The 12268-nt window shown below is 35.8% G+C and overlaps 1 protein-coding gene across 32 annotated transcripts in view; it reads right to left on the bottom strand.

Annotated features, from left to right (window-relative positions):
* The window catches only part of KCNMA1 (potassium calcium-activated channel subfamily M alpha 1), a 476353-nt gene that overhangs the window by 9003 nt on the left and 455082 nt on the right, over window positions 1-12268 (bottom strand). For 18 of the 32 annotated variants that reach the window (XM_071811786.1, XM_071811785.1, XM_071811784.1 and 15 more), the window contains 4 exons: window positions 7514-7708; window positions 6378-6496; window positions 4421-4645; window positions 2306-2334 (listed from right to left, as the gene is read on the bottom strand). In XM_071811786.1, coding sequence (XP_071667887.1) covers window positions 2306-2334; window positions 4421-4645; window positions 6378-6496; window positions 7514-7708 — 568 coding nt within the window. Of the gene's footprint in view, window positions 1-2197; window positions 4646-6377; window positions 6497-7513; window positions 7709-12268 lie in introns of those variants that run through there. The other 14 variants (XM_071811787.1, XM_071811788.1, XM_071811790.1 and 11 more) reach the window with 2 other exon arrangements.

Here is a 12268-nt window from a genome sequence, read left to right as displayed (position 1 = left end):
GTTATCATGTTTTAAAATCCTTGCAAGATCACATAAACAATTTCAAACTAACAGTTTTCTAATGGTTTGTGTTTAAAATGATTTTGAGGCAAGTTAAGCACTGTGAACTTTTATCTCTAGTTTATCTTTTAACACATGGTGCACAAAATTTCCCTTACAAACAGAACTTGTTGCAAGTTAATTCTATCTATCTCATAGCAAGAAAGGGGGAACTGTGTGAGTGCCAAGGAGCAGGGATGAAGGGAACTGTTTCTCAGCAGTCTGTGCAAAGCACTTCCATCTTCCAGGTTTTCCTCAGAATTTTGAAAACAAGGCAATTATTTATATCTTAATCTTTACAATAAAACTGACATCCAAGGAGCTGATCTTTAAAACAATACCATCTAGTCTCTTTTGCCTTTACCTGGCAAGTAGAAATACAGAAAATAAATAATAAATGAAGAAACTTACAAACTCTAATTTCTTTTGCTGTTTAAATTTCTTTTTGCTGGTGCTGAAACCTTGATCCAGGCATTATCATCTCCAACATCAAATGGTTGAACCCAGCTTTACATCTTTCCTGTTCCTTTTCTGCTCTTAAAATTGTCTTTGACCATATAATGACAAATCTCCTGTGAAAGCCCATCAACCTCTATACTTACCTTTGAAATGAGAGCTTGACACTAATTTTTACTCTTGGCCACTAGGATATTCTGCTCCCAGTTACTAAATGTCCTTCTTGAATTCCTTGCACACATTTCAATCTTTTTTCGTTATGATCACAGTCTGGCTTTGATATGTTTTTCAAAGTCTCAGCACAGATTTTTACATATCTTAAACACACTACTTACACTTTTCTTTAAATCAGCCCAGAAAACCCTTTTTTAAGTCTTCATATATTGTTATATTCACTAGCTTTTTTTTTTTTTTTTTTTTTTAGCTCGCTGTCATGTTCACTCTGTTCCTTTGCCTTCTCGCATATGTCTGGTCCTTACCATATGTGTTTCTACATTATAGTGAGAGCAGGCATGGCTTTCTATTTCTTTTTCTTTAGGAGGTATTTAAGAGAGTTCCTGATCTTCCTATGCTATTTGACAGGTTTGCTATTGACAGCATCACCTGAGAGATGTTGGACCAGCTTACTTGATGTATCAGAAAGCAGAGAACATTTCCTTTCCTCTGAAACACCTGTGTTTGCAATGGGCTATATCAACATCCCAGTGCATCCCTGAAGGTTCTAAAGGCCTCATGCTCTTATTACAAACAAATCAACATTAACATCTTAGTTGCTAAGTACTTAGTTACTAAGAATGTTTGATTTGGGATAGATTTCTGAACAAACTGGAGATTTCCTGTTACTTTTCAATATAAAAAAATTTTGACAACATAACATAGTTGATTTAAAAATCCCTCTACTTCTAATGACCAACCTCCCAATTTCATTAGTATGTCTGTATTAGAAAATCTTCAGCACTATAATAAACTATTTGATCAATTTGACTATCATTAGCAGTGAAAATTGCACAAGATATAACTAAAAGTCAAATCTTCGGACTTTAAGACAGAAGATGGAGGAGAATTAGACTTCAATGTGATTTCAAGAATTTAGGTCTGCATCCATATTAGATATTTCTCTTCTACTACTCACAAAGTAGACAGGTTGCTTCTCTAATGTACACTGTTTATATTTTTTTCTATTTGAGCTGCATAGTTATACAAATACTATTTTTTTTTAATAAAATCTTTATGTAGTATGTGACAAGTGGCTTCATATTAACACTCTTCCTTCCTCTGTTAAATGGAAAACAGATGAAACATTAATGGAAAAGCATTTTGGTGTCAAAGCCATTAACATTCTTCCAAAATGCATAACTGCTCTCTACTATCTTCAGTCAATATTGCCAACATAAAAAGATGCTCATGAAGATACACAGGGGAGAGGGGAGTAGGGAGAGGGAAGGAGGAAAGGAATTGGAATGGGGAATGGGAAATTAAAGCAATGTCTGCACCAGGGTAGGAATCTTCATTGAGCAGGTACCTGGGTGTTTACAAAAGGACACGTGCAATTAGAAAGGCAAGCAGATGAGAGGATAAAAAAATAAAACAGGGTTGAGCAACAGCAGCAGCAGCAGCCAGTTTTACTTCTGGTTTGGAGGGAAAAAAAGGGCAAAAGAAAACCAACAAAACAACCAACCAAACAAACAAACCAATAACTGAATAAAGTTTGTAACTATTTTTTTTAATTTCACAAGTTTTCACAAGGACAAAGTTATAGAAGGAAACCCACAGCAGTTGCTAGGTCATGCAGAACCATTAATTGTCATACCTTGGCCCATTCTATTCATCCTTGTTGCACTTTAGAAAAAGAAGTAAGCTATGTAAGTTTTACAATGCTTTTAAACTCATATTTCCTGTTGAGCACTTTAACTGGCACATCCTTGTAATAATAAATATTCTTAGGGGAAAACATGATACCTTTCTTCACAAAAAGAAACACATGAATTTGTCTTTACGGTGAAGAGCAACTGTAATAGACTCATTTGCAGGGGTGGATCCATAATTTGCAACATATTTCACTGATAGGGCTTACAGCTGCATTTGAATGCACACACATATACTGTATTCCAATCATTACACTTCACACTGTACAGTGGGACTCTCTGTAGCCCACTCATATGGTTCCAGGTTTTGTCAGTAAAAGTGCTTGGCTTAATTGTCAACTCACACAGCAAACAAATCTTCAAAATTATCATGCTTGGGTAAAGGGAAGGTAGAAAACAATACTAACCATAAAAGCACCTTGTCTGGGTTGGCAGTTACAATGCTAATCACTCCTACATGTAAATATTTATTTTCAGTCTACATGCTTTCTTGCTGGGTAGCCAGGGAGGTGGTATGTGTTGCTGGCATCCTTACCCTGGGAAACTCTTCATACCACCTAGAACTAGTTCTATATTTCAAAAGATTGGCATTTGAAATTAAAAACAAAACAAAACAAAACAAACAAAAAAAACCAAACAAGCTGGAAATGTAATTTCTATGGCTGTCTAGGATATGTTCCTTTCCACTACTTTATTTAAGTCCCTGACACAACTTTTGGCTGGCTAGGTGTGTCATTGGTGAGAATCTGCAAGAACCAAACCCTGGCAAGTGCCTAGAACATGATGCCTCAGCACAGTGAATATTTCCACCCCAGCCTTTCTGTTCTGTTCATTAGCTGTCTAAGGCACAGCACCTTTTCTTCCCAAATGGGAGAGACCTGAAAGGCACTCAGTTGTCTTCCCCTATATTCCTGTGTACTGGCATGCACCTGTTGAAAAGAACCAGCTAGAGCATGGAGTGGGATTTCTGGAGGATCTTTCCATATTAGGACTCTCGTTGGAAGATTTATACCACCTACTCTTTCTTGGTAAAGTTAAACTACCATCTGGGGAAAGGAACAAAGTTCCTCAAGATTTGATACTTAAGCATAGAAAAATGCCTGCTCTTTTCTGAACATTATTTATTCTGTACATAAGGTGACTAACTCACCTTTTAAAGATGTAAAAGTCCCAGGAAGGCAATTTTTAATGACTTACATCCAATATTTATGATACATATGGCTTTTTATCCCAAATGTCAAAAGTGAAAGAAAATATAGCTATTCATGTGGCAGTATAAATAGACAGAATAATAATTTAATATGCAATTAGACTCTTTCTAAACTTAAATTAAACCATTGGAGTTTTACAGCTCCATACCCAGACCATTTCAGTGTTATGGGGAAAAGACATTATCTCCAAAAGGCTAGTATTTTAGAGAAAGACCTTAAACAAGCAGAAAAATCCCTGATGTTGCTTTGGTATAAAGCAGGTGCGTAGCAATAATCTATAGAAAGATTGTAAGCTCTATACAATATAAGCTTTGATAGTGAAAAATCAGTGTGTTTTTCGTTTGTTTTTTTAATGAGTTAGTTTTTTGCAAGCTTCAAATAAATGTAGCAACTCCTGTAAATATGAGTATTAAAAAAAAAAAACCTATCGCAACATACATCAATACTTCTGCACTAAATGACTTTCTTTGTGTAACTCTGACATCAAGAGCAAGTGTTTGTGTTAAATATACTCTGTTTTCTGATGTAGAGTAACTGCAGTGAGTTATTTATGTTTTCAGTGTGCCTATGGGTTTAGAATTTTTTTTCTCCCCTAGCATCATAAATAACTTTTGGTCCGTCTGCTTTGTTGCTGTTGTGCTTAAGGGTTTTATGGCGGTGAAATAAAAATGACAATCACATGCACACTGTCAAACATATGCAAAATATGTGTACAAAAAGGGAGAACTCCATGGGAAAACAGGGAATGTTACTGCTGGAAACATTAACTGTGGAGAATGGGTGGTGAATGCAAGTTTCACACACAGTGGGAGCAGGTACACATATCAAAGTCTATCTTCCTGCACATACTTCTGTTTTTCCCGGGAATCCCTGGTCTTGGTGCGGTTCGGTCGGTTTGCTGTTGATGGGATGGAGTGAACTGATGAGCTCTTCTTGCTGGAAGAATAGGAGGAATGGGAGGAATGAGAAAGACTGGCCCGGGACTGGCCAGCATTGTGGTCAAATTGCATCAAACAGAAGATCAAGTCTGTCGGCACAAGCTCAAATTCATATGGTGGGTTTGTGATAACATAACTGGAAAGAAAGGAAGAAAGAAAGTAGAGAAAACAGGTTTAGATTTATACTAAAAAATTATTCTGCAGTTGTTATCTCATGAACATTTACCCAGATTTTTGCATTTCTGTTTCCTTCAGTGTGTACATCATTTTAGCTCACACAACACCCACTAAGGACCTTCTTATGTCGGATATCTCTTTTTGTATGTTTTCTGTTGCACAGTCTGAGTAGGATCTTTTTCAAGTGAATCAAGTCATGATTTTTCAAAGAAGACACCATACAAATCACCCTCCTTTCTCTAGCTGCACCATAATGCAATGAGTCTAGCAAACAAATCTACCTATTGACAGAAACCAGTAACATATCCACCAGCAATGGTATTCAAAAGAATGGCTAAAAAGCAGGGAGAGAAGGATTTTAGGTGCAGTTGTATTTAAATACATATTCATAATTATCAAATATTTAAAAACTGTCAATAGAGCAAGGGATATAATTATTTGTGTGGATTGTGACTGTACATAAAACATGTTAAGTGAAATATATCAGCAAATTTGCAGTGAGCTTAATTTTCTTCATTCATTCCACATGTACACTCATGGCCTCAAAGAGCATTTATAAAGAGAAATCCGCATATCCAAGAATCCAGCATTGCTAAGTATATAAGCCAAGCCTGAAGTAAAAACTCTATCAATTTCAAGAATCCTCACCTTCAACTAACCCGTTGTCAGGGTAGGAAGGTCTTGTAGACCCTGCTGCTAAATTTTTCGTATATGTGAAAAGCATATTTGAGCAAGGCAAAAGTTATTTTCTGTTCAAGCAAGAAATTAGTAAAAACTGATCACAAAGCTCATGACTTCTTCTCAAATTAATTCGGTGCTCATAAGAAATCTGGCTTAGCTGCCTCAGGGACAGAGGTCACTTAGTAATCCAACAAATAATCCCATGTATAGTAAGGACAGTATAAATCTTGACTGAAAATCATTTTTTCTACCCAATTTGTCCAAATCCTCACAGAAGAAACCACTTTGGTGGGCTGCAGGTTGCTTATTGCCATGTTCAACCAGTAATGATTCTTTTTGTATAGAATGAAACAGTAACAGATGGTAGATTTGTGATAGTTCTGGTATGCGTCTGTACGTGTATTTCTTGTAGGCACTTCATTAAGACACATTTCAAGTAAGCCATTAAATGGCTTTCAGTTTGCAAAGATGGAAATGTATCTGCTCTATTTAAAGCACTGAAGTCAGCTTTGGTGCTACCAATGTAAATATGCAGCCTACCAAGAGAAGGGTTTCAATTTACTGGAAGAAATCATGATTAGATACAGATAGTACCAACGGGAAGCACACAGAAGTATTTCCTGAGCACTCAAAAAAAAAAGAAAGCCTAGCTACTATTGTCTAAATTATTATCCAGTAACTTAGAGCTGATTGATATAAGCAACCTGAAATCCTTTCTTTGTATTCAAGCAGTGGTTCTTCATGAATCAAACAAGATAAAGATATGTTCTGAAAATTTACTTTAAAATTTTATTAAAATTAGCTGAAAACTTATGCTGCGATATCCAGCCTATGATTTAAACTCAGCTAAAGAGTGAGCATGAAGTCTTCAAAGAGTTAGCTTTTGTGGCAAAGTTATGTAACAAAATAGAGAAAAGCTCTTTTTTAGATGTTTTACAGGCACTGGGATCTTCCTCACTGAGAAGACTGAAGAACAGTGAAGCAGAGATGTTCTAAAAGACTGGACTTACCGTTTAGTGCATTGGCTGGGAGTACTTAGATGTGCATCCCTTAATCGATAAATTCCAAAGCAAAGCATATTGTATGTTTTCAGTGCTTTACAAAATAAATCTCCATAACAACCTCCATCCTAGGAGAAATAAAGGAGAGGGGGAAAAAAAAAAAGAGAGAGAGAGAGAGAACAGCACATTTTTTTCCTCTCTTTTCTCTGTTACACCATGTCATGGAATAGGATTTTCAGTATTAACCTGTACAAAAATGACAACATATAGACAGTCTGTTTGTCCCAAATGAGAATTTTTTACCCAAGAAAATAAGTAACCTAAATGTTTTGTTTCAAATAAGTAATTAAGTTACTATTATTTTGGAGAGCCTTGCTCCATGAAATGACAATAAAACTCCTAAACTGGGACTCCCTGTCATTTCTGTGAGGAACAGAGCTGGTGAACACAAGGTTAATTTAAGAAATATCAAATCCTACATCACCATCAAAGCAAAGTGGGTATTTTAGCATTTGCTTCAAGAAGATTACAGGATTTGGTCCAGAAAACATTTCTAGATACTTCTTTATCTAAATACATGATTTCTTAAGGTTTGGGTTTGTTGTTGTGGTTGGTTTGTTTGGTTGTTTTTTACTTCAATCTTAAGGTAGTGGAGTCAAAATCTCAGGAAATTAGGATTTTTCAAGAATTTTAGTTCATCCAGAAACAGCAAGAAACATATCTTTTAGCTTTGTTTTCCACCTAATAAGTATATTTTAACCAAGAACTGGAAGCTCCATGGAAAGACTAAGTAAGCGTATCAAAGCCCAACAAAGGTATAGATATTGCTCACATTTACAATGGAATATTGTTAGAATGGTTATATCGTCCAAGTCAGCTCATCCATTTCCTTAGCTGACAGTTAACTAAGAGGATTTTCAGTGAGCAATATCTAGGCAAGTAGTATGGGAAGTCATATAGCTTCTTAAAAAGGGTAAGAGCAAACCTGGCACCCTGTGCTGTGAATTGTCAAATGATCTAAAAAAAATCTATTAAATTAAATAATAGAAATCATACATTAATTAAAACAAATTTTTAATTCAGCCTGAGAGAAAAGAAATAGATTGCAGACCAGTTTTGATCCTACATTTCCTTCATGATCTTACCCCTAGATCCGCAAAGGGCCCATCATACAAAGCCAACTGAGCAACTCGACACCTGTCCCTGTTTGCAAGGGTCTGGGGCGTGCTGTAACCTCCTCTCAATGCATTTTCCTCAGCAATCAGTGCTTCCAGCTCTGGTGTGGCTCCTCCTGTTACCAATGTCCGTATCAGTGTGAGGATATTGTCATTGAAGTATGTCTGCAGAGATAAAAGAAAGCTCTTTAAGCAAACACCATTAAAGTCACAACTGAAGACATCCAAATTACAACTTTTCTGTGTTTCTGCTGTTTAAAGTTCTTGGCTGTCTCTTCAAATAATTTTATATAGAAAGTGAAAAGACAGCAGCCTCCAATTACTCTATTTTCTTCTATCCCATTAGGCTCTTATACTAGATCCTTCTTTTTAAACACCAATTCATGCTGATTTTTATTAAAGTACAAAAATTTGAATGATTTATGTTTCCTATAATTGGTGTTAGTGGTGATGCAATGACTGCTTTCCTTCTCATTGCCTTCATGTCTAATAATGGGCTTTAGGACATGTAATTGTAAAACTCAGACCACATTTAAAGCTTACACAGGCTAGATTGCCTTTTTACTCTTGTCACCAATTCGTTGGGGAGCTGCCTTTGTGCTGCAAATGTCATTACTTATTACTGTGGCTGGACTCTAGCAGTCTAACCGATGTATTGTACTAAACATCTTATTACGAGACTTGACAGTGTTCAGACATAAGCATGTATCAATTAAACATCTTGAGTTCATTCTAGATAAATGTATGATGAGTTTGGGATCCTGGTGGTCCTTTTAAAAAACTCTAGGGTATAGGGTAAGTGTGGTTTATTAGGGAAGATTTACTCCACACTGACATTTTGCCAGCATCTATAGCATTCCTGGTCTGTCAGGCAAACAATGGGTATTTTAAATATTAATTTAATGCCAGATGAATGACTTTCAAGTTCACTTAAAAGTATACTGGTATAGTTCAGAGATACTCAGTTAAATATCTGCAATGTAATGTACTGGGCAAGAAATAATGTACAACAAAAAAAGCATACACCATCACTTACACTGTCACTAATGTCTGTGTTTTCAGAAGTCTTGCAAGTGTGGGGGACATACCAGAAGAAAATGAGCTCACTGTAGAGTACACAAGATTGACATTACTGGGTTTCTGGATTCACATGATTAGATTTGTGACTTTTGTTGAACTTAGGATTTGGAACAGATGTCTGTAATCCAACCTAGTAAAAATGAATACTGAATTCTCAGTGTTTGTTGCCCCCAAATAGTACTTTTTTGGTAATACTTCTCAATGAAATTCATTGGTCTATCCATATAATGTAGTTGTGTTTAATACATGGGTAAACTAAGGTGTAGGTTGAAATATTTTTCCCGAGATCAAAAAGCAGAACTGGCTTCCTATCCATGTTACTTTGATATTCTTTCTTTGTATAATGAAAGTTTAGTTTTATTGTTCACTTGAGATGACAGATAAAAATGCAGAAAATGAATTCTATGTGGCAGCATTCTTGACTATTACAATGAAGTTTCATAACTTCAAGCTTCTGTGCTTATTTACATAGGCATATATGCCATTCACCTGTTGACTAAATTAAAATGAGAGGAACATATTGTTATTGTTATACATGCCCTAAAGCAAATATTTGCATCTCATCAACTCCAATTATTTTAAACTAGCCCGGGTAAGGCACTACATATTCTAAATACAAAGTGTACTGTAAGGAGTTGTCTCACATTAGCAGGGGTTCAGGAAGGTTCAGTTAGTCTAAACCAATAGCTAATCTCAAAGCAGCACCTACATATCTTGATGCATTGTGTAACAATTCAAGTGTAATACTCAAACATTTCTTAAAATATAGAATATAGAAATCAATGTGATGCCTTCCTTGCAGGAAGGTATATCTGGATTGATTACATGAAGTTTAATAGGAATTGCTATGTTGAGAGAGAGAAGACAGTCAGGCATGACTGTTTATTCATCAGTTACTTCTTCCTTCATGTCCCTGAGATGAGAACTAGGGTTGCCCTCTTTGACAACTCTTCCCTCTGTGCTATACTTTTCTAACATGGAAGTACTCAGAATTAAAAAAAAAAAAAAAAAAAATCAGCCTTAAGTTTAGCCTCTTTTCTTGGCCTTTGTCACCGTAGACTGCATACAACTGCAAACTAAAATAATTAGCATAATTCTGTTGCTTCCGCAATTAGGCAATGATGTTAGTTGACATGTTTTAGGGATATCAAGCTACATTCTGCCAGATCTAGAGGTTGAAGGCACTGTAGAAGTTGGAAAAGCCCTTTCACTACAAATGTGCTTCAAGATATTCTATGTGGCACTGTAAGCATACATCTTCACAAAAGCATACCATTTTCTGAATAGTATCTTTTCTCATGCCTTCCCCACTCTTTTATTCAGTATTTTTGATCCTTTTTTTCTTCTCTAAGTAGTGATAGTTCATATTATTAGAAAATGCTATTCTCAGTTTTACATCAATAAATTAAGATAGAAGAACATGAAAAAAAATAACGGATATCTTTACTGGTAGATATTCAAGTCTGGTTTACAATGAGGACAACTACGGTAAGAAATGTTCAGCTGCTCTAAGCCTGATATATGTTGGTTCATGTAAAATAGCCTGGTTTTACAGACTGCTGACTTGCAGTGATTGGTAAAACATGCAAAAGTCTAAAATTGTACTAATCATTTTATTAGTCTTTAGGAGGTATCATTAGGCCAGCCTTCACTGGTTTCCAACCCTTTTTCTCTCTCTTTATTCTGTAATTCAAATTATGGCAACTATAGCCAGAAGCCAAGATTTAAATATGTTTATTCTTAGCTCATCTGAATTTTGCACTGTGCAACTGCACAATTACCCCTTACTGTAAATTTAGTTGTAGCTCACTAGAGCATGATCTACAAAGAAATTATACTACAGCCTTATCGTTTATTTTACTACAGATTTCATATTAAACCAAGAAATGAAAGCAGTAGTAAGATAATGTACCAAGTCAGGCACCTGTCACAAATTCATTAATACAAATCAAATAAAATACCCTCCCTCCCAAAACCCAGTCCAACTCAGACATAATGGTCCCAATTCTGACTTATGTCATGTGCCAACCAGGATTAACTCTGGGAGCCATACACTACTATGAAACCAATGCAAATGAGAAAAGAATCAGGCCTACTGCTGATGGAACAGAATGCTGTCACTGGAGAAAGCCCTCCCACTGCTACACAAATGTTAAAGCAAAGCTAAGACACTTATTAGCAAAGGAGGCAAATTTATCTTGGAATAATGGCTTAATTTGGGTTTCAAACCATGACTGATGTGGATGCCACCATTGATTCAGATGGATGAGTGCAGCCAAATGATAGTTTTTCTTTATTTGTCGTCAATAAGTGAAAAGATTCCAGCTTTTAGGATGGACTGCTCTGGCATTGCAACCAATCAGAAAATTACCAACCACAAGCAAGAAAGGACGGGTGAATAGGAAGCTGTAACTTGTCACCTTCTGCTAAATAGGGTTGCTTCTTCCTGTCCTAACATATTTAGTTTTCCTCAGGAAAAACCCATCTATCCATGCTTTTGATTGTCACAAAAATCAGACTCCTCTCATTACCTCTTGCCAGTTTGGAACTGGGGGACACTGAAAAGCTGAACTAGCTAATATCCATTTCCTCTGGAATAATAATACACTGAAATTAATTTGAGAGTGATCTTCTACTTGCTCTGTGGGAGGGTACATGGCCTGGATATGCCAGTACCTATAAAAAACTGATCTACAGAATGTCTTTGGAAAGGTACTGCTGTACTTAAAGTAGCAAGACACTTTCCAGTGATGGTAGTGAATCCTTTTTGTTGACTGTAAAATTGTAACTGAAGAAATATTTGTTTGCTGCTGCCATTAACTGAACCCCACACTGGATGTGGCATCCTATAATCGGCATCTGGAATAAGAGTATGAAATAGGTGTAGTCTAAATACAGAAAAAAAAAAAAAAAAAGGAAATGCATCATAGACACTGAAACTGGGTAAACTGCAAGAAAATTCTGCAACAGATATCTGAGGTAGCAGTGCCACCTAGCCTGTTCTCTGAACTTGTAGTGCAGCTCTTTCAGCTGTTTCAGGGATGCTTTCCCGTTTGTTCAATAATTTTTTGAATATAATTACCAGAGTGTTTATGTTTTGCAGTTAATGCTGTCAAGCCTTTTAAACTAATTGGTCATTTACAGAAAATTTAACTGAAAATTAGCACATCTTTTAATAACATTGCTTTAACTTTAATAACGCTTTGCCTTTCATTTATAATTACTTTAAAATTGTCTTTTTCCAAGTCATATCTGCCATTTTTTGTGTTTCCTAGTGGTTTGTTTATTCATTTCTTTTAAGACCTTTCTTCCACTGCATGCAGTTTTTAACATAGCTTTCAAACAAATATTTTAACTTGCTTTTCTTTTTAAATTGGAGGAATTCTGTTGAATTAATCATGTATACCCAAACCTGGGGAATGACTGAGCTAACATGAGTTACTTATACCAATAACAAAAATGCATTTGAGACAGAATCAACAGCAGAAAAGAAACAACAGGGTTTCACAGTATTTGAAAATATATTGATTCTCAAAATATTGTCCAGACTTTGAAGAAGTTTGGGACACTTTTGGTTAAAAGATGCTACTTGCTAATTCCCTGAACAGACTTGCACAAAAAACAAAAAAAGTCTCACGTTTCAAA

This window comes from Patagioenas fasciata, chromosome 8 (assembly GCF_037038585.1).
Source record: "Patagioenas fasciata isolate bPatFas1 chromosome 8, bPatFas1.hap1, whole genome shotgun sequence".
In the NCBI taxonomy this organism is placed as follows: domain Eukaryota; kingdom Metazoa; phylum Chordata; class Aves; order Columbiformes; family Columbidae; genus Patagioenas; species Patagioenas fasciata.
The sequence above is the reverse complement of the archived record's forward strand: the minus strand, read 5'-3'. Positions and strand labels throughout refer to the sequence as shown.